Below are 22,093 nucleotides of genomic sequence, written 5' to 3'. Positions count from 1 at the left end.
GCTTTGGGCATCTGGTCCTGGATTTTGCATCACAGCTTTGCACTGCTATGAACCAGGCCTCCCTTGGATTTTGTTTTGGTTTGGGACCTGCAGCCCGTGACAGTCCGCGGCAGGGACTCGATGCAGCAAGCTTTCTCTGGTGTATGCATCCAAAATATTCATAGAGAAAGAATCCTGAAAATTGCAAGGGATTCCTGGGCAAATCTCTCGTTCTCTATGTCCCTGAGGGCTGCTAAGCGTTAGTGGCAGCACGTTTGAGCAACTCCCTGCCCTTCCTGTTCCAGAGCTGCGAGCAGGCCTCCGGACACAGCTCCTACAACTCCTGCGCTTCCCCTGAAAGTAGGTCACTGCAGCGTGTCATCTGCCAGGCTGTTTTTGGGAAGACATGCTCCCCGCTAAGGCACGGAGCGGGCCAGCTTTGTCCCTGATGTAACCCTTCCCCAAGCTGCCAAGGTACAAAACAAATGAACACCCCTGATTGTTGACATAAATGAAGAGGAACGCGGGCCAGGAAGCCCTCGGGAGCCAGAAGCGCCCCCTCCCAGCAGCGTCTCAGACCCGTCTCCAGCACAGCCCTGCTCGTGCTGCTGCAGGGAGCTCCGTGCTCGGAGCGAGCCTCGCCGAGCGCAGGCAGCCACGGGGCTGGAGGGAAATAACTCCGCAGGTCGTGCTTTCGTTCCTGTTTTTCCTGTTAAGAAAAGATATCCTTCCTCGCAGTCGAAGCAGCTTGAAGGCGTCCTTTTTGGCACGACGGTATTCCAAAGCAGAGGGTGAGCACCAGAAGCACCCAGCACTGACCTCATCCCCTCTCTGCTCCAGAGCTGCTCCCGGGCACACGGCATCCTCACCCTCCGGTCACACAGCCTGCAGCTCCCTCAGTGGCAGCTATTAAAAACACACGTAGGGAACAAAAGCAGGTACAGCTTTCCCCTCGTTTCAAGAGGTCTGAGAACAAGGGGTTGGGCAACAGGCGTCTGAGGAAGCCCCCCTCTGAAGGCAGCCGAGCAGCTGCACGCGCTGGGCAGCATTTTGGGCTCCACGGAGCAGAAGACTGCCTCTTCTTCTCCCCAGCATGACGTGGGCTGAGCGAACACCCCAGTGTCGCCTGCCCTGGGGCTTTCTCCCCTGTCCTCACCCCATCCAGGAGCAGCTTCCAGGGACGACAGCTGGCCTGCCCTCGCAGCCGCTCAGCTCCTCGTGACGAGGACCTCTGTCCCTCTGGGGCCTGGGGACCAGCCTGCCACAGGAGAACGCCTCAGCGCCCTGCTGAAACGCCCGATCTCTGCCGCTGGCGATGCCTCTGCAGGACAGGGATGGAGAGACCTCAGGCTGCCGCAGCCACGGGGCGCCGCGGAGGCAGCTCACCTCCGTCAGACAAGGACGGAGGCTCCTGATCTGCACCCCTGCAGGCGAGGAGTTCAACCCGGCAGATTGCCCTCACAGGTTTCCACCGGCAGGCTCAGCAATTTCCAGGACAAGTGTTCAAGCACCGCTATTTCAAGAGAAAACCAAGTTTGGTTCTTCCAAGAAAGGCTCGCTACAAAGAACAGCAGGGGGATTTTTTTTTCCTCCCCTCCTAAGTACACATATACATTTTAATATGACATTTAAGCCTTCACTCCTTTCATTGGAGGAATTAACACTTATCTTCATAAACTCCTTATCCCAACAAGCAGCATATGCCAGAGCAGAACAAGATGCGATGCAAAAAAGGCAGAAGATTTAATCAGAGCAATTTTGATTTTATTCTTGCTCATGAATCAATCTTGATTTCCCATTCACGGCAGCCCCTGTTCTCTGAATGGCAGCCGTACACAAAGAGGCATCTGTTCTACCTTCAGCCACCGCACGAGCTGCCTCCCTAACCAGGGACAGCACGACCAGGGTTAGGAACAGGCAATACCAACGGGATAAGTCTTGACTGCAGCAATGCTGCAGGAATAAAGAGATCAGCAGATCCGAGAAGTAGGAAGCGTTCACGGCAGTGCCAGATCCTCTCTGAGCCACTGAACGTGCACGTTCGCTCTCTCCCCATCTGCTAGGCGTCGGTGAATACTCTCCTTTTAACAAGCAAGCGCCTGGAATAGCGAATGGGGCCCGGGTTCCCCGCTGACAGAAGCGTGCTCCGATGCTAGCAGGGGCCTGCTGCAATACTGCCGTACTTACTGCCACACAAATGCAGTCTCGTAAAATAATTGCTGGGTTGGAAGCTTACGAGGGAACGCACGCCTTGGCTTCTGGAATTCTCTCTGTGCAAGGAAAGCCTGCATTTTGTGGAGCAAAAGCCATCTGCAATGCAGATCCTACAAAGAAAGAAGCTACACACAAACCACACAGTGGCTTACGTTGCCAGCCAGCCAGATATCTAACAGGCTGCTCACCTTCAGACGTTCTGCAGAGCTGGGGCAGCAGCCAGCCTGGCTCTTCGGAAATTCAGAGCCACCGCGTGCTGCCAGCAGTCCCGTGCGGGCACTGAGCGCCTCGTGGGCGGCTGGGGTCGTGATCCCCGCCGGGATCACCCAGCACCATCAGGCACAGAGGGGTCCCCGAGACGCTGCCCGGCTGGGGCCGCGCCTGCAGAGCTGGGAGCTGGTTTCACATCCGACGTGCGGTTCTCTCTCTGGCCGCATGCTTTGAGCTGTAACGCTCGGCCTGCATCCAGCAGGAGGGCTGGATACGGGGTTTTCTTTGGGGGAAGTGATTCCTGGGTTGCCGTCCAGCTGCCAGAAGCACACCGACCGTCCCAGGGCGCGGAAGGCTGGCTGCAGAAGCCGGAGTGCTCCCGGGGCTGCTCTCAGCAACCGGGGGTGGTGCAGCCCCCGCACAGACGTCTTCGGCCTCCTCGACTTCGCACCACCGCCGGTTCCAGCGAGCGGCCTCGGCCGGGGCCTCGCAGCAGCCTGCCCCAGCACCCGGCCAGCCCCAGCCCTCGGTTTGCCGTTCGCCCCCTGCCCTACGCCCGCTCCGCAGCTCTGCTCTCGTGCCCCCAGCCGCTCATTCGGGAACCCGAGGCTGGCCACGCTCCTCCTGCCGCAGGCCTCGCTCACCCCGCGGGCTGCCCGCCCCGAGCTTGTTAGCCCAGCGCCGCTGACGACCCCGGCGCTGCCGAGCGTCCCCCGGGCGGTGCCCCAGCGGTTGCAGCAGGCAGGAACTCCGCTGCAGCTTCCAGGTTTGGGTGTTGGCTCCGGAGCGGTATTTTCCATCTTCCCGAATCCAAAGAGCTTTCAGTTCAAGAATTTGAAAAGGGATTTGACTGTTTCCATCCTCGGGCCCAACCCCGGTGCCTCAGTGGACGCGCTGCCCGCACAGAGCTCCTTCTGTTCGGGGAGCGGAGCGGGCGGACGGCGCCGCTGTCAGCAGCGGTACCCCGCAGGGACACCAGCAGCGGTACCCCGCAGGGACACCAGCAGCCCACCCTGCACCGTGGGCCGCGTGGGGTTGTTTTTAAGGCAGATGTTACAGATGTTTCAGATCGCAGCACGAGCGTTAATCACAGGATTTGTCCACCTCTGCTACTGAATTTAAGTGCGTTGGTCTGCTGCAGAGAGACATTAAAATATCCTACTGGATGCCAAGAGGCCTCTGCAGGAAAAAACAAAAAAACAGGTGTTTGAACTTAAAAGGTTCTTAAATATCCTGACAAAGAAAGGAGCGCCTGTGAACACCAGCCTTGTTGTTCACGTCTAGCTGTGGCTGACCCTGCCCACTTCTCGTGTCTGCCAGCCACACGGCCCTGCAGCAGCTCCTGCATCAAACGCAGACCAGAGCTGCTCTGGGCCAGGCGCATTGACTTCAAACAACAGGCTCCACCTCGCTGTCCCCCTGTCCCAGGGTCAGCTCCTTGCCAGCACGGCAGAGACCTTACTCCTTCCCAGGAGCTGGCACGCAGCTCCTCACCCGGAGGTCCCACGGGTGCTCACTGAGCCAGGCCCACCCTGCTTTCATTGGGCTGGGGTTTCCCCAGCATTACACACCTTAAGGATTTAATTAGAAAGGAAAAGCGTTTTTAAAAAAAAAGGTCCTTTGCTATCTTTTAATACCGCTGAGGACCACGTTCTCCTATTAAGTCTTCTCTATGGGAAGGGTGGAAGGTAAGGCAGCCACAACAGGCTAAAGAATCTCTCGTCATAACCTCAAATCCTGCTTCTGCAGCACCTAAGTCATTTTGCTCTTTTTCTCCATGGTCAACATCACCTGGCAGGACAGCAGCTTGCAGCAGCCAAGACCAGACCTATGAAGAATCGCTCCACCGTAGCGGAGAGCTGCCGCGGTGGCTCTCGGTGCCGTGTGGTTAAATCGTGCTTCGCTCTGCGCTGACGGCAGGGGCAAGCCCCAGGAGTCCCAGATCAGCGTTTCTCAGCCAGCAGGATTGCTCCAACAGCTGGCACGGGAGCAGGACTGAGCTCACTGTCCTCCCTGGCCGTAGGGGCTAACTGAACACGAGAGCAGTTGTAGGAAAGCAGCTGCCTATGCAGGCTTTGCTCGTTTTGTGTCTGCACCATCAGTTTGCCAGGCTGGACCACAGGAGCCCGAGTAAAGTCACAGCTGCTGGCCTCCAGAGAGCCTCCAACGGGGGGGAGAGGGCAAGGAAAGCAGAGCATCCTCAGAAACAAACCCCACCTGCATTAAGGCAGTCACCGCGAGGCACGAGCTTCCCAAAGAGGGTTCCTTCTCCCTCCCTCCCCAGAGATGGAGGTGGATTAGCCAAGCATCTCCTTGCTCCTGAGTTAGCACCCCGCTCCTTAGCACGGCTGCCGCACACGAACGCCTGCAGAGATTAGGCCCACGCCTGCACACAGGCCCAGGGTTTTCACGCAGCTGCACGCTTGGCAGCCAGTATCATTCCTGCCCAAAACTTGAGGGGGAAAGTCTGAAGAAACCACTTAGGTCACGCACTTTTTTGGGATGCTGCCACCCCTCTCCCCCTGCTCCTTCATTCTAGCCACAGCACCGTGCAATTGCCATCACCCTCGGCAGCTCCATGGCCAGGGGAAGCCCAGAAGAGCTAAGAACAGTGAGAAATCCCCAATAACCACAAATGTTATGTCAGGTCTCACTCCAGGGATGGACCAAAGAGCCACAGTCTACCAGGAAATGCAACAGAGCTCTCTCTGGCTCCAAAAAGGCCAAGCTAATTAATAAAGCCTTGTTAAAAGGAACTCGCAGCAGCAAGCACAGCCTCTGCTGTCTTTACAAAGGGAAGATCAATATCGACCACCTAAACAGCAGCAACAAGTCCTCGAGATCATTCCAACGTGAACAACTGCTCAGCTGGTAAGACTTGAAGAAACACTCTCTGTGCCCTGTCCCACGTTTTTTCATAGCTGCTCAATGCTGCGCAACATTAGAGAGCTCTGCCGTTCTTAACCACTGTAATAAATACGTAGCAATCTCCTACAAGGCTAATAAATAGGATCTTAAAAGCTTTGTCCGGATCTGCTTTTTCCATCCAATTAATATAACGCAATACTAGAGCAATGAATTATTGAAGAGAAATACAAGCCGTGGCTTTCACAAACATGCTCTACTCCAGTAGCAATTTATTACAAATTAATAGCATGCTGCAGTCCCTCCTGCACCACGAGAACTGCACTCAGCCACCCGTCAAGCTACAGCGGCCACCAAAGCTCTGGAGCTGCCACAAGACACCAGTCCTAACCACGCAGGGAAGAGCTGCGCACAAATAAGCCAGGGGAGCAGGAGGAGGGATGGACGGCCGACGAAAAACAGAAGCTGCTTCTGCTTTTCAGGGCTTTTCTGCTCATGAAACAAACCTGGTCTGTACGGGAATAATTGGTCTCTGATTCTATCAGTGCTCAAAAGCACGCTCGGCGTGCAGGGGTGACAACACGGCGCATGTTCATCCCTGCATGAAAGCAACGCTGAAATTTAAGACAGGCCTTACTGTAAACAGAATTGATTAATGTGCAAATGTGACGCTTCCAATTTGCACATTTAAAGTTACATCTGCTCAGCACGATGTTTCCAATATTTTTCACACCCTGTCCTTAAAAACACATTTGCCCCAAAATGAACCTCCGACACTCGTCTTAGAGACGAATCCCATATTGAAAAAAAGTCTGTGTTTATTTTTTTTTTCCTCCCCTCTTCAGCACAGCAGTTCAAACACCAGCCAGCCAGAAAGATATCAGCATTTCCCCGAGCTATTGCTCTGGAAGCTGTGACAAGCCCCTCAAGAGCAGCATCAGAGCTGCCACTGGCCCGTGTAAAGGTTACCTACCAGGCAGCGAGTTCAAAGCCCGCTTCACGTGCTTCTCGCCAGGAAGCATTTGTACGTGCTGATCCTCCAAACGGCTGGAGCGGGGGTAAATGCATCAGTGGCCGGAGGTTAGAAGACACGTGCCCTGCAGCAGCCAGAGGGGCATCTCCAAGCAGCAGGTCAGCCAAGTCACCCCTCTGCCCGAGCAGCAAAGCCCCGCAGAGCCGTAGGTGAGCGCAGATACCAAACCAGAAGGGAGTTTCTCTCCTTGGCTTTGCTGTTTCCATCACACGTTTAGGAAGGGACTTTCCTGGTGAGCAGGAGAGCACGCAGCCACCACCACAACTGCTGTGCCACCCTTTTCAACCCTATTACTCAGCGCACCCGGCCACCCCCTCGCTCTCCACCCAGCGCGGAGCGGGGACTCCCAGCCAACCAGCCCAGCTCGCTCCCGCTTCGCCGCGGAGCCTGGCACCTTCCCGGCCTCACCTGCACCGCGGCACCAGACTCACCTCCATTTCTGATAGCTCTGATCCCCCGATGGAAATCTTCGAAGCTGATGACTCCAAGTCCGCTGGGATCGAGGTACTTGGTCAGGTCCTTCACCTGCAAGGACAAGAACAGCGTTACCAGGAAGCCCTCTGAGCATCGTCCGCACACTTACGCGAGCTCCCGATGAGGGAAACACCTCCTAACAAGTGCTGCCTCCCTACCCTCCTCTCCCACAAGACAAAGATTGGGGTTAATGACAGCGGATTTCTTAAACTGACGCCAAACTGCAGCAGTTCTCCCGAAAACACGAGTGCTCAGCACAGAGGGGTTAACTGGCACTCGGCTGGCACGGAACCATTGCTTTGTCTTGAAACATCGCTGAGCGCGCTATTTCTTTCAACACGGTCCAGGGATTTTCTGCCAGGGCTTTATTTATTTTTTATGTTGTTTAAAGAGCTTCTATCATAACTGGGAAAACTCATTAACAGGCTGCCCAGTAGGAGGGCCCAATTAAGAGGATTTGGTGGTAATGAACTGCTCCACGTTACACGTTTAGGCCACACAGTTGAAACGTTTGCACAATTAGGCGATGCCTGCAGGGGAGGGAGAAGCCTGTCGGGGTGCGGGCAGGCACACCCCAGGAGCAGGGACGCTCCCGAGACACGCCGAGGGCAATCACAGCACCTCCAGCAGGGCGGGACGCGGTTCGAGGGCAACACCGAAGTCATTCCTCATGGTCCGAACAAAGACTTGAAAAAAGTGCCTTTGGTTCCTTCCTCCCAGGCTGCCACTGCTGCCATTTCTCAAGCTGCTGTGACAGTCGGGCATTTTCCTCTAAAAGAAAAATGATAAATAAAAAATATGCAAATCCTCATTTCAAGAGACCGAGGCACCTTTGTATACTTGAGACCCACAGCCACGAGCTGAGGAACAAGCCCAGGACGAAGCAGGCTGTAAGAGGCGGAGAAGGGAGCTGCAGCACCAGCTCCGCGCTCAGAGGCTGCCCTCGCCCCGCAGGGCGCATCGCCCTCCGCTGCCCCGGGGCAGAGGCGCAGGAGGGAGCCTTCGGGAGCTCAGCTGGCGCTGGGCTCGTTCAGCCCCCACAAGCACAGCCGGGTGCAGAGGGTGATCTCCGCCTGGACCTGATCTCGGCGAGGCGGCGGTGAGTCGCTGAGCCTCCCCTCGCGAGGGAGGAGACGCACACCTCGCGTCCGAGGACGACTCTCACACCCAAGGGCAAGGGGGGACGAAGGAGCGCAGCCGCGGTGCTCGGAGCCGCCTGACTCGGCCGCGCATCAGCAGGAGCTTCGCTGCTGTTTGGTTTGCTTCCCTCTAGAAACCCGGCTCTGTTTGCCCCTGCAGCCCCACCTGCGGCTCTCCGAGCTGCGTGGGACAGAGGGGAGGGAAGGCCAAGCCCACACGCGGGCAGCGCCCAGCACGCTGCCGGCACGGAGGCAACGGTGGGGCTGAGACACCCCGGAGCTCGGCTGTGCCTCCCTGGGGCCATGGTGAGACGAAGTCACCGAGCCCCAGTGCCCACCAGCTCACCCGCCTGCCCGTCACGGACCGGGGCGAGGAAACCTGAGCATCTCCTCCGCTCCTACGGGTGCCTTTTTGGTAGGGGCTGAGCTCGCGTGGCACTCTGACTTGGGCTAGTCAGGCCTCTTGTACCTTAAACAAAGAGGTTTTAGGCTAATGAAAACAACTTAGGGGAACGTGGTAGTTCCGGTTAAAGCATCTGGCGGTTTCGGGTTCAAAAGCCACAACTTTTAATTTGTTATCTGTGCCCGTAGACACCAACTGGACTTGACGAGCCTGTAGGCGAGCATCACGGCACGCGGCGCAGCGCGGCTTCTGCAAGGACCCAGCATCGAGGCGGTGCTGCAGGGAGCTTCTTGCGAGCAAGGGCAGCCTCGAGCCCTGCTACCGACACCCCAGCAAAGCACCTCCAGGCGGGTGCTTGTGCAAAGCAGACAACAGCTGCGTGAGCGTTTTATGCGAAACATAAAAAGCCATCTGTGTATTTAAACTAAGCTGTGGGCTACGGGAAGTGACTTGAAATGCTTCTCTTTAAAGAAGACTTCGCTGCTCGGACGTTACGGATGCAAACAGGAAATCTGCACGACTCCAGGTGAAGCGTGAGCCCACGGCAGACTGCCTGTGTCAACCCCATCCTGCCCGGAGTTGCTGTCCAAGCGCAGGAGGAGCCCTGGCCGTTCAGCAAGCAACTGGGACGAGCGTTCCCACCAGCAGACAGAGCACAAGCGGCCACCGATGCTCAGCACCGCTCGGGGCATGCAGAGGACAAAACCACAAGCAGCAGAGGCTGCTCTCTGTCCCTGCGCCCACAGCCACGGAGCTGGGGACAGAGGGGACGTCCCTGGCCAGCCCCGCTGGCACCCACGGGCATCCAGCCCTGCCCCCGTGAGGCCCGGCAGCTCGCCGCCTGCTCCCACAATGTCAGCGATTCCACGCCATTCCCTGGTGTTTCACCACCACCTCCCAGCGCCACCACCACGAGACACGGGGAGGTGTGACTGTGGTGTCCCCGCGGGGTCCCAGCCGCTGCTCCATCCCCTGGACCCTTTCCATCACTGTTCCCATACCCTCTCCAGCCCCCCTGCCCCTTTTTGGAGACAGAGGCAAGGACCAAGCACAATATTCGAGACATGGTACCAGCCCCCCGCGGTACTCCCGGACCCCCGCTCCCAAGGGCCACCGTCTCATTCCTGCCTGGGCTGGGACAGCTCCAGCGCCCCGCTCCTGGGCTGTAACCACCCGTCTTCTCCATTTCTTCATTTTGATGGCTAGGCTGAAAAACCCACCTTATTAGGATGGTTAAAAACAAGAATTACGGCTCCAACAGTAAAGCTAGATTTGCTAATCTACGAAAGTCACAGATCTGCTGCCTTTAGCTGAGAGCTAATCTAAGAAGTAGTTAACAGTACCAGCACTAACTAGTGCCTGTCCCTGTCAGCACAGAGGTTAGCGCTACCCAACTCCAACACTACGCCAACATAAACCGCAGCCACAGGGAGGTACCTTCTCCTGGCCAGCGAGAAGTATTCAAAATAAAGGCTTTGCTTGATGTGTTTGTAGCCGGTTACAAGCTCCTTTTGAACAGGCAAGAGCAGCTAGAAACAGAGCATTAACGAGTCAGAGATGACAGGGCTTCAACAGCAGGCTTAGGTCCCGGCTGAAAGGGAGATTTGCACGACTTTGAGTCAAAGTCCCTCGAGCCGAGAGCAGACGCGGTGAGACCTGCCGGAGCTCTGCTCGCCCCCTGCCAGGGTCGAGGCACAGCCCGGGGTCAAAGCGGGACCGGGCTCCGGGCACCAGCCCCTACGGGACTTCTCACGGCAGGGGACGGGGCGGCTGGCCAGCCAAAACCACTGAGCTCAGCACCTCCCAGCTGCGCTCCGGGGCGCAGGAGGTGGGTTCGCCCCGGAGCCCAGCACTCCGATTTACGGACGCTTCCCTCCCTTGCAGATCCCCAGACCTCAGGCACCCAAATGCAGCGATGCCAGCCTTGGGGAGCTGCATGCCCCAGACACCCAATCCTGCCTAGACAGGCTGCCACGAGCACGGGATGCTTTAGGAATGCATCTTCGCTTCCAAACGCAGGTGAGTTACAGCACGCTTCAGACAAGGTCACGCTCACGCGAGCGGCACCACGGTGTGAGTTTGACACGGGCACCGGCGCCCGGCCGCCGATCAGCCCAACCACATTGCCACGTCTCCTGCATTCAAGGGCTCTGCGTGCTGGAAGGGCGTTTTGCCTTGCCAGACTGACAAGACCTGCTGCCAACAACCCCCGTCTCTGACCAAGGCACCGCCGAGCACGCACACCAGCACAAAGCCGCGCTGCCGCACCGCCTGCTCGCGGCTTCCCCGCCACCGAGAGCTTCCTTGCTTTGAAGCAGCGAAGTCGTTTCGCCAAGAGCTTCTGAGGCTCAGCTAAGCCAGCGGTGACAATCCCAAACTCGGATTAGCACAAAGGCTTGGCAGCTGCACAAGGGGAGTTTTTCCTGGAGGTGAGGGATTCCCCAGCCCTGAGGGGCCCTATTCCTCCAGCGGCCCTGGAGGAAAAGGAAAAGGAAGCTCCAGGCGTTTCTCTTTGCCTTGCTGGCGCTCCGTGTTTCCACCAGGCAGCAGAGGAGTCCGGCAGAACCAAAGATGCCCTGCACATGTCCGAAGCGCTGACCTGCTGAGGAAGCGAGGGCTGCGCTGGCACCCCGCAGGCCCACCAGTTTTCCTTCACGTTCTGGCAGAGACTGAGGCTAAACGGGGATCTGAAAAGAAACCTTCTGAGGGGTGAATCGAGGGTGGGAGATGTCCAGTGGCCACGGTGGCCAGGCACCCAACAAGGGGGAGTTCAGCTCCTCCAGGCCCTTCGGCATCTGCTGGGGGTGTTGCTTCCCCCCGGCCGCCACCAGGGCCACCCCGGGGCCTCCGCGCTGCGCGAGGCAGTGACTTGGTAATGCCACAGCAAGAGAGCAGGGTGGCACCTCAGTACTGCTTTATGCCACGCAGACCCTAGAAATAAATCCAGAAGAGACAAGGAGGGGGAATCAGTACCGACATTCCCGATGCAATACGCCCAGACACTGCGTGCCTGCATTCCCACACGTGCTGTGATAAGCGCAGACCGAGATGCTCTTGCTTTGAAATCACTCCCTCCTGCCCTTGGGAAGGTTTTGCCAGGTCTCGGCCTGCCGAGCAGCGGGACGAGCACCGAGGTAAGTCACGGGAACCGGAGTGAGGCTGAAGAGCTGGTCTTGCCTAGCAGGCAGCTTACGCTGCCGGGTCCCCAAAGGGACCAGCCACATGGAGCACGTGCACAAAGAAACTGGAGAGCTGTGAGAAAGACACCGAGAGGCCTGTCGAGACAAGGAACACCACGCTGGAGACTGCCCAAGGGTCTGGCTGAACCAGCCAGGCGCCTGGCTCAGCACCCTCCGGACATCTGAGCTACCAGCAGGGACAGACCAGCTCCCCAGTGAAAAAGTCCTCAAAAGCAGTAAGCAGAGTCCAGAAGGCGCTGGGTGACACAGCACGCTGCTGCCTGGGACTTCACTTTAGCCTTTAACACAGCCACCCGAGGAAGCCCCTCACCCAGCAGCTCCTGATGGCAGCGCTGGCTGGCGACTGCCGCAAGCAGCAGCAGCCACCCGCGAGCGGTTTCCAAACCCGTGAACATTTCGCTTCTAAAAACTAATCCTACAGAAAGGCAACGGCTTAGCCTAAAGAGCGAGCACTGAGGGAGCTTTGAAGGCGACCGCTCAGGGCGAGGACGGGCTGGGAGCCCCCGCCCCAGGCAGGCATTCCAGCGCCGAGGCTGCGGTGGGCAGAGCAAACAGGCGGCCGCACGCGCGGCTCCTGGCCCCCGCTCCTGGCCCAAAGCCGCCAGCCCGGCCGAGGCAGGCTGCTGGTGGAAGTCCCGTCCGCACGGACACGGGGCTGCCGGGGAGCGGGGCAGGCACCGGGGACCCCGCGCGGCTCGGCAGGAGCAGAGCTTTCCTAGGGAGGGAAGAGAGGAGAAGAGCCAGACCCCGTGCCCCTGGCACCCCTGCACCCCCGTCAGCCCCACGCGCTCGTTGCTGCCCCTCCAGCTACACCCGACTCGGCAGGAGCTTGCTCTGTCACAAAGAGACGACCATCCCTGCTAAAGGGCCAGAAAGGTTTCCAAAACATTGCTGCAGCTCTTTAATTGGCTCTGCAAGTCACACTGCACGCAGACACCGCTCCCTGCACATCTGGATGTTCGGAAAACATCTGACAACAGAAAATAAAACTTGGCTTCTGAGCCAGCTGCTGAGCTTTTTTTTCTATCAGCCTTTTTTCATTTGCTTCCTGCTCCCCTTCGCTGCCTGCGCGCTCTGCTGGAGCTCTGCCCGGCTCGGAGCTGCGCGGACCGTGCCCAAAGCCAGCCCGGGTCTCCTGCTTGGCCTTAAAAAGCCCGCTCCAAGCCACCCCCCCTCCTTATTTGTAGCCTTCGGACTGCAGCAGAGTCGGGTTTACAAGGCCCTGCCTGCAGACAGCCTGCCGTGCCCAGCAGTCTGGGTCTGCCTGCTTTGCAGGGCCAGCAAGGTTTTGGGAAGGGAGACCCACGGAGACGGTGCCTGCGCCCGCGCACCTGCGCTGCCCACGTACGCCTACAGGAGCTGCGAGCAAAACGAAGGAGTAAAAACCATCCTAAAAGCCTCTGGGTCTTGGAGCAGAAAACAGAGCGTAGGATCAGCCCACAGACAGTGTTTGTATCACGTGCCCTCCTGTGCTAACCTCAAGCTAGATGCCAGCCCTGCTCTGAACGGGGGAAATGGGCATTTAATGAGCCATCGGATAACGAGGCCCAGACCAGATCTGGGTGTGCTGTGTACGAGGCCTGCAGCACTGAGACAGGACACAAACGTCCAGGCACCTCTCACATAACTCCCGCTGGGCCCTTCTGCCCATAAGCAGCCCAAATCCGCTCTGGGCATCTTTTATCTGCAGGGAGAAAAACAGTAACGAAAGCCACAGCGCCTCGACTTCAGCAGAGAGCAAGCTGAGTCCCACCCTGGCGTTCACGCCAAATGCCGGGATTTTTACTTCTTGACACCCTAAAGCCCAGGGGAGGGCTCAGGCCAGAGGCTCCCTTCCGTACATTTATAGCCAGATCCTCAGCCTGAAGGGATACACAGGGCTTAGCAGGGCGAGCACGTGCAGCGAGGAACCTCTCGTGCTTCTGCAAAGGCAGATGCAGCACCTCCACGCTGCAGTTATCCACAGGGTATGAGCCGACACATTCATTTGTGAAAACCCACTTGGCCTCCGGAGGCTAACCCCATCCTTTCAAGGAAAAAAAAAAGAATGTTTTTAAATGTGATTATACCGAAGGCAGTAGTTGTGTTCTTTGCCTTTGGAAATGCACGAGTGCGTTGGAACTGCTGGACCTCGGGCAGCCCGACGGCAGAGCTTGCAGAGACAGAGCCGGGCCCGGGCAGCCGCTCCCTTCAGACCGTGCAGTCCCTACATCAATGGTTGCAATGCGATCAGCTGAAATGAATTGATCCCCCTTAATACGGCATTTATCCGGGCTAAGACCGCATCTATCCCCCTGTGCTGGGTGCTGAGAGCACGTTAACGTGCCAGCAACGTGAGCAGAACTTAACGTCGCTTCGTGCGATGCATTTCCCAGGATGCTGCCGTGATCCGAACCACGGTCGCACAGATCCCAGAGCAGAAACTCCCTCTCCAGAGCCCACTTCTGCAGTTTCATCGGCATAAACAAGCCGCCTGAGGGGAAGGCTGATGGCTCGGTATTACACTTGATCCAGCAACATGTATAGGAACCGACTCCATCATTTGTTAAAGAACCTGGCACTACAGAAAGCAGGCAGAACCCCAGAGCAGGCTTCTATTCTGCTGCAATTACACCTAATTAACTAACCTCTGAAACACCCTCAAGGGGCAGCTCTCATTACAGGGAGAGGCAATGGTCAATTGTGAGGAAGAAACACAAGGGCTGCATTATTTATTCTGCAAGCAGTGGCACCTATCCAGGGCTGCTGCGAGCACGCCGCTCCCCAGGCCTTCTCGGAAGCTCCCGGAGCAGAGCAGCAGGCAGATGTTGTCTGGCCAGGTCCCTGTTTAAAGCTCTAGCACCAGCAGCGCTCGGCGAAGGTGCTTTCTGCAGCTTTCACCCCACTAATCTTGCGCACACCTCAGCGCAGCCATCCTCTGTCACCACTTCAGTCCTAGAGGCTCTGTTACCAATCTCGCGCTGGAAACCCAAAATCAAGCCATTCTTCTGGAAAGAAGGCAAAGATTCAGCATGTCTTATTCTTGTCTCTTCCTGCTAGAGAAGAAATAATCAAACCTGCTATTCAAGGAGAAGGGGAATAAAGCCTCTCCTGTGGTTTTCACCAGCCTGCAGATGCCCGAAGAACTGGAACAGGAGAGGATCCCCCACGAGCCACGCGTGAGAAGCCCCAGCAGTGCGACTGCTTCCTTGAAACACACCGGGAGTGTTCACCAGCGGGACGACTTCCCCTCCTGTCCTGCCTGCCCAGGAAGATGGTGTCCTCAATTTAAACCTACAAGTTCTCCTTCCTCCTGTTTCATCCAAAATAAAAGCTGCTTGGCTTGCCTTCGATTTTGGATGCACAAAACCTACCTTCTGGAGAAATACCGGAGCTGTGAACACACAACGAACAGGAGCATGTGCTCGAGATGGCAAAGGGTCAATCTGTAGAGAACTCCCTCTCCAATGAATTATTATTTTCCCTTTTGGGGAGAGGAAGCAAGAAGTTTCTAAGTCAACTGGGAGCCAAGAAGGAACCCTGAGTTGACGCTGATGAGCAGCTCCTGCCTTTCGCTCCCAGAGCATTCTGCTGCACCGCATCGGGAGCGTGAAGAGGGAAATGCTTCTCCTTCGACGCTCAAAATTCATCAGGCAGAAGGCAGAGAAGCTGAAGAAGATGCTCTGAAGAGCTCGCAGCCAAGCAAGCCCAAGGACCCAGGCCCTTCCTGCCCACCCTCACGGGAGGGAAGAAGCCAGCACATGCAGGCAGAGCTCAGCCTGCACGCCGGCAGAAGTTCCCCGGGGCCGTACCACCCAGCAGGCGCGAGCATAGCACCCTTTGGACTAACCCTAGCAGCTCCAACGCTTACCTGCACAGCCTCCCTCAATGCCTCTGTGCCCACCACAGCTCCAGGAGCCACGCTTTGCTGTGTTTTTAAACGTGTTCTCCCGGCTCAGGCAGGACTAAGTTGTCCATCCATTGCTGCTACTGAAGCATAAAAGCATTTAGAGGAACCGCTTCAAGGGCGGTTTGAAAACAACAGCGGGAACATAAGTTACACCAAGATGGTTTTATCCACATTTAATCACCGTTGTCTCGAGCGTTCCAGATTTCCTGTCACTGCGCTCAAAGGATTCAACAGCACCACTACTACAAACATAATCATCGGTGTAAGCAAACTTGAAAAGTTCTTCTTCCTCCGCCCTCTAGGACATGGGAGGCTTTGTCTGCAGCTTTTGTTCTCCTACTGACACAGGAAGGCTGTTCTCACCCTTCCCAACGCACAGCTCAGAGGCAGGGGACTGGATCCAGAAGGGAAAAAAACAAAAAACAAAACAAAAAAAAGGTTTTGTGCTTGGTCACCACTCACACAAGACGTACACGTTAGCATGGGCTGGAGCCAGCCCCGGAGAAGAGCTGAGCGCAGCCGGAGCTGCCGCGGTGCTGGCAGGACAGCCAGAGCCCACCGGCAGGTTTCGGAGCCGGATAAAGCACCGCAGGCCACGTGCCGAGGACAAAGCGTTTACGAGACCGCTTTGTGGCGCCTGGTGTAGCTTGGCGTGAAGTCCCCTGGGACAAGACCAGGGCTCCCTTCTGGGGCTGCTGCCGCAGAGCTGGCTGCGCGGGCTGAGGCATCCTGAGCTGCGGCTCCTTCCCATCCCAAGAAGCCCTCCTGCAGCGAGCTGGGCCTGAACTGGGGGCGCACGCGGGACCAGGACCACCACGTGGAGCCCCCCAGCCCTGGGGGTCCCGCAGCTCAAACCGCGGACCCTGGAGCTCTGCGGGCACAAGCAGGCGGCGGAGGCGAAGCCGTCCGGGCTGCAACCTCCGGCCCGGCCAGGCTGCGCCTGCCACGCTGTCAAAACCGAGTTTATCTTAATACAAACAAGCGTGATTCAGAGACCGGCAGAGCACAAAGGCTCGTTTCTTTTTCAGAACCGCAACAAATTACCCCCCCCCCCACCCCAACTTTTGGCAGCCCTTCACCCAGCCTACGGAAAGCGCTGTCTGCGCGGAGGCAGAGCCGACAGGCGGGGCGGGGAGCCCGGGGGGGCTTCCAGGCTGCAGGAAGGTGCTCAGGAGGGAGCAGGAGGCAGGACCAACGTGAGGAGGCCCAGGGCTTCAGGGCGGGATCGCAAGCACCGGCCCCACGACCCTCGCAGCAAAGGCACCGTGACCTTACTGCATCTCCGGTTTGCCACCTCTCTGCCCCCGCGACACCACCAGACGAACGCTCCACGGAGCTGGAGGAGGCGCAGAGCAGAACTGGAGATGCTCCTGCTGCCCACCACCCTCAGCATCCTCCCCCGGCCCTTTTGGGGCCAGCAGCCCCCCCCGAGCCCCGCTGCTGCTCTCGGCACCCTCCTTCTACACCCCCGCCAGCGCAGGCGTCCCAGGAGCCCAGGTACCAGGAGGGGACCAGCTGGATGCCGCACCCGTAGGAAAAACATCCCACAAGGATTTCCAAGTTTTTTTTTTTTTTTTCTCCAGCTGCGTTTGCCCCCCAGCGAGCGGGGCACAGAACTGGTACTTCCCCCTGGAAAAACAGGGAACGTGGCCACGCAGAGGGGAGGCAACAGATGCCTCGTAAGCCCTCTGCAGCCACAGGCACTAGTGAAAGCCACAGGGTCCTGATTCTTATTTTTAAAGAGATATCAGCTCTAAGGCAGAAGCAGAACTGAACGTTATTTGCCCATGAGGAGTTTCACTGCCAGCAAGCAGCAAATACACTGCTGTAAGTACTCCTTCCCCAAGCAGAAGGGTCCCCTCAAGCAGCCCCCGGCCCCACAGCACCACGGAGCACCCGTGTGGCTCCCAGGCTGCTGCGGTAACGCTCACCGTCCGTTTCCTGCCCCTGAAAGCTTCTGTTCTCTAAAAACCGTTGGTTTGGGCTCCTTTCACCTCTCGCACATTTTGCTGAGCTTCCTATCGGGCTCCGGCAAACCGTGCCGGGTCGCACGGCGCCGCCTCCTCCCGTTCGGTTCGGCTCCTTCCCAGCAGCCCGCAGGCTGAAAGCCCCTTCCAGGAGCAGCAGGACTCAAGCTCAGCTTAACGCTCCCGCTCTCGCAGCAAAGGGCGTCGTGGCAGACGGAACAGCAGCTCTTTCCTCTGAAGGAACACAACGCGTTGTTAAAAAACACTGCTAAGAATCAGACAACAGCTGCCAGGCTGCTCGAAAGGTGCCCTCTCGGGGGGGTGCCCGTCCTGCAGCAGCACTGCCCCACACGCGCAGCACCGCGGCGCTCACCGTGCTGCTCTCGCGCCCAGGTGGCATCCCCAGCGCTGGCACTGCGCCGGAGCCAGGACCCACGCTGCTGTCGCCAGAATCAGTGCCATTTAAGCGAGCGCTCAAATTTGCGTTGAAAACCGCAAGCACCCGGCCGCTCGCTCCTGCTTTAGTCACCTCGAAGCTTGGAGACGGCAGCACCCAGGCAAAGCCTCAGCCCTGCAGCCCTGCAGCAGACCCGCAGCTCGCAGGAGGGGCTGCGCGGCCGCTCGCCGAGAGCGGTGCCACTGGGTACCTCACCTCCTCTGGGAGAAACCCCAAAACCACCGGGCAGCCTGCTGCGGAAGCACCTGCCGCCACGAGCTCACCGCAGTGATTTTCTTTCGGTTCTGCTCCAGCTCGCTCTCAGCCTGCCTTTGCTTTCTTTCCTTTCCTTTCCTCTCCTCTCCTCTCCGCAGGGCGAGCACCGCGCGCTGCAGCCTGGCCACAGCAGCGGCTGGGGGGAAGCGGCCTCCAAAGCTGCCCTCGCTCACGTCTCCTCCTCCCCCGTAATCCACGGGGCCATTCATCACTTTCTCCCTGCCCCACGGCACCCTTCTGCCCCACACCAACTGCAACGCTCTGCAAAGGGGGAGATGCCGTGGCGAGCCGAAGCTCAGGAGGAGGGGACAACTTCAGGTCTGAGCAGAGCAAAGCGCCAAGGCCCCGCCGCCCCGCTAACCCCTGGGGCTGTAACTCGGGCTCGGAGGTTTTGGGTTCCTGCAACAAGTCCCACGTCAGGCGCCGCTGCAGCACAGGCATCACCCGAGACTCCCCGGCCCACACGGAGAACAAGCTCCCCGTCAGCCCAGAGGGGTTCCTCCCCGCCACCAAGCAGGAGCACACCCACACTATGAAACCACCTCTTACGCCGTGTGCCATCCACAACAGCTCTGCCCCACTGCTAGAGCGCCGTCTCCTTCCTCTGGAGACCCGAAAAGAGCCCAAGCATCGGCCTTCAGCAGCGCCCCACGCGTCTCCTGCTGTGCCCCGTGGGGGCCCTGCTGCCACCAGCAGCAGCACCGCGCGGCTCCGCTGCGGGCGTACACGTCCCGGGGCGCAGCGATGTGAAAGGGGAGCGAGGGGGCGTGGAGCTCTCAGAACGGCAAACGAGGGCTGAAAGGAGCTTCGGGGGCCTGCTGGACAGGGGGGGCTTGAGCACCCGGCGGGGAACCGCTGCCTCGCAGGCTGCTAGCAAGCAGCCGTTCCGCAGATGCGGCGAAAAAGCAGCGCCAGGAGCACCCCACACACGTCGTGCCACGCCGAGACGGGGGTGCAGCCGCAGAAGGAAACGCTTTCGGCACGTGGGAGCTGCTGGAAGTACAAACTACGCGATTCCCCCAGGACAAACTCACTGTCTGTGCCAGCAGGCACACCGAGCACCACGAGCACGGCGGCGAGGTATCAGATCACGGCCTAACCCTGCTGAGCCGTGCCGCCAGCACACCGCCCCGGACCCGCTGGCCGCTCCCGGCCCCACTTGCCACCCCCCAGGCAACCTGCAGGAAGGGACGAGGAAGGCACGGCTCCCCGCAGGGCAGCGGGGGCACCCTACCTGCGGCCCGGAGCTGGAAACCGGCTGGTCTTCGGGGAGAAGCCGCCGAGCACAGGCGAGCCGCGGGCTGCAGCTAAAAGCAAGGTGTCGTTCTGCAAAACCGAAAGCTGTTTGGGGGCAGGGGGGTGGGGGAGATGCTGCTGGGCTCCAAGCAAATCTCATCTGACGATGAGCAGCAAGCAAAAGTCAAAACAGGAGTAAAACGGAGAGAAATTACGTAGGCAATTGTTGTAATGACTATCAATTACTGGCTGTATTGAGTTACACAATGATATAAGCAACTCCGAAGCGCCAGGGAAGTGTTTATAGTTGGAAGCGGCAGAGGGTCAAAATGACTCAGAGAGCACAAGGACCGCGTCCTGGTGCAGCCTCAGCCCGGCCGGGTGACTGTGACGACCCCAATTCAGCGCTGTTAGTTCTAGCCCAAGAAGCACGCCGCTGCCCCGGAGGGAGAAAGCCTTTCGCCATTCAGCCTCTAGCATCCGTTCAGCCCCACGCAGCAAACGCCGAGCAAAACTTTGGGAGAGCCTTTTCCTTTTTTCCCTCATGAAAGCCTCCCAGAGACAGCAGGGGCACGCGTTCAGAGCCAAACACAAGGCATCGCCCCCCGAGCACCCCACAAACGGCCGCAGGTTGCACAGATCAGCCCGATCCTTCCCCCTCGTGTGAGAGCAGCCCTCCGCCTCCCAAACAGCCCTGGCACCAGCCGTGCCCCCGGGGGGAGCGCGGAGGAGCCAAGGAGAGGCTCCAGCCCCTGCTGACGGGCCACGAGGCTTCCCTCCGCGAGCTGAAGCCACGGGGGGTGCCAGGGTCTCTGCCTCACCTGCACGGCCCAAAGCCCCTCAGCCCCCAGCCCAGCTCCCCCCTCTCTCCCCCACACTTTGGGTTTGCATCCCACAGCCCCCCCAGGGCTCCCCTCTCGGGCAGCGCAAGGAAAGCACCTCTTTTTTTGGAGAGGTGACCCCCGAGGGCAGGGGAAGGCACCCGATGGCTTTCATCAAGAGTGGTAATTAAAAGGAGGAACTAACAGCCTGCGCAGCAGCAGCTGTATTCTCAGCCTGAAGGCGAAAGGAGGAACGAAAAAGGTTTCCCAAGCAAGCTGGGAGCCGGGGCTAAAGTCACCGCCGCGCCCTCCTGCGCCCCGCGCACACACACTGCGCCTTCGAGCACCCACGGTGCCGCCAGCCCGGGTGAGCCATCAATCCGATTACGGCTGCAAAGGCGAGCGTGACACGGGTATCTTCAGAGAGATCTGCCTGCGGTACGACACGCTGCTAACCGCTCTCAGCCGCTCGGGAAAAGGACCCTCGCAAGGAGCTGCGAGCCAGAAGTTACCGGGAGAAGCAAAAAGGCACCCGCCCTGCCGACACCCAGAGCACCGTAAAGGAACCGTCCCTCTCCCGAAGTCCTCGGGCCGCGTACGAGCCAGGGCTTCCCTGCAAATCCCGCTCTCAGCTAACTGGGAACCACCTCGCCCGAGCCACACTGCAAGAAATATTTTGGCTCGGAAGCCTCTCCCTCTCGGATGGAGCAGGAAAAACCTCACGGCCTCAGGTCCCGCGGGGTGCTGCCGGGCTGTCAGCGATGCCACCGCTGCCTCTGAGCGGGGCCGGGGCAGGGACGGCCAAACCGGCCCGGTACCCGCGGTGAGCGGAGCTTACGCCCGACCCAGCCAGCGGGAGCCTGGCCACGAATTTCCACGGCGAGGGGCTGGGCCCTCGGTGAAGGCAAGCGGAGTGTTTCAGATCCGCGCCCTCCCCGAGCACACGTCCGTGAGCGTGACCGCCTGTCCGCCCGGGGGAAGCCCACGCCGGTCCCGCACCCGCAGCGGCTCCCGCCCCGCAAAGCCGAGCGGCGATTACAGCCCCCGAAAGGTGCAGCGGCACAGCTGGGAGCAATTCAAGCTTCACTCGCACTTACGTGGTCTGCAAAGCCACGCTGGGTGCTCACAGAAGCCTCTCCAGAGGCAAAGCCAGGATTTCCTCTGCTCAAAGGGCGTAAGAAACTTTAGAGACCGGGGGGGGGGTGGGAAATAAACGTCGGTTTCCCCATGACAGGGCTCCAAAATAGCAGATTTCACAGGCAAGCGGGAGAAGACGGAGGGGGGTGGGGAGGACGTTCGAGACCAGAGGCACCCACAGCACCTCCAGGACAGGACCACGCTGAAGCAGCTGACCCATGGGCTGCGCGCCATGCCCGAGGGATCCATCGGAGGGGAGCAGGAGAGGCGAGCCTGGATTCACCGCGCTGGAGCCTGCAGCTTGAGAGAAAACAGAACCGGGCTCCCCTGAGGGCTGCGGGGGGCTTTTACCCGAGTTCCTCCACACCCGGACCCCGCAGTGCCGCCTGCTGCCCCAGGTGGGAGGTCGGAAGAGCTCAGCAAACCTGGCAAAAGGCTCCAGAAACCGGCACGCAGGGAAAGTTAAAAGCTAAAGTTAAAAGCTAAACGCGGAGAGCTTGGCTTAGGGATTAGCTGGCGTGGGGGCAGAGGAAGGCTGGTAGTCAAGGGCAGGCGTTCGAAGGATGTAAATATTAAGGAAAGTAAAAGAGCACGTCGAAACGGAGCCTGAGCTGATCATCAGGAAAAAGAGGCCGAAGATCTGCCAGAGCACAGAAGGCGAAGACGCCACAGTGCTGGGAGCGATGCAAAAATCAGCGAGGCACACTGTCGGGACTCCTCGTAATTGAGCAGGAGCAGAGGGATCGAGTGGTGCAAGAGGCTTTCCCACCTCCAATCCTCTCCCAGATCAAAACCAAGAAGAAAAAAAAAAAAA

General features: G+C 58.6%; 1 protein-coding gene across 2 annotated transcripts in view; it reads right to left on the bottom strand.

Annotated features, from left to right (window-relative positions):
• The window catches only part of RAB11FIP3 (RAB11 family interacting protein 3), a 72,833-nt gene that overhangs the window by 47,004 nt on the left and 3,736 nt on the right, over nucleotides 1–22,093 (bottom strand). For both annotated transcript variants that reach the window (XM_048059939.2, XM_048059946.2), the window contains exon 2: nucleotides 6,733–6,826. In XM_048059939.2, the coding sequence (XP_047915896.2) occupies nucleotides 6,733–6,826 (94 nt within the window). The remainder of the gene's footprint in view (nucleotides 1–6,732; nucleotides 6,827–22,093) is intronic.

The sequence above is a fragment of the Anser cygnoides genome, chromosome 15, assembly GCF_040182565.1.
Source record: "Anser cygnoides isolate HZ-2024a breed goose chromosome 15, Taihu_goose_T2T_genome, whole genome shotgun sequence".
Lineage (NCBI taxonomy): Eukaryota > Metazoa > Chordata > Aves > Anseriformes > Anatidae > Anser > Anser cygnoides.
This window is presented reverse-complemented; position numbering and strand designations above follow the sequence as displayed.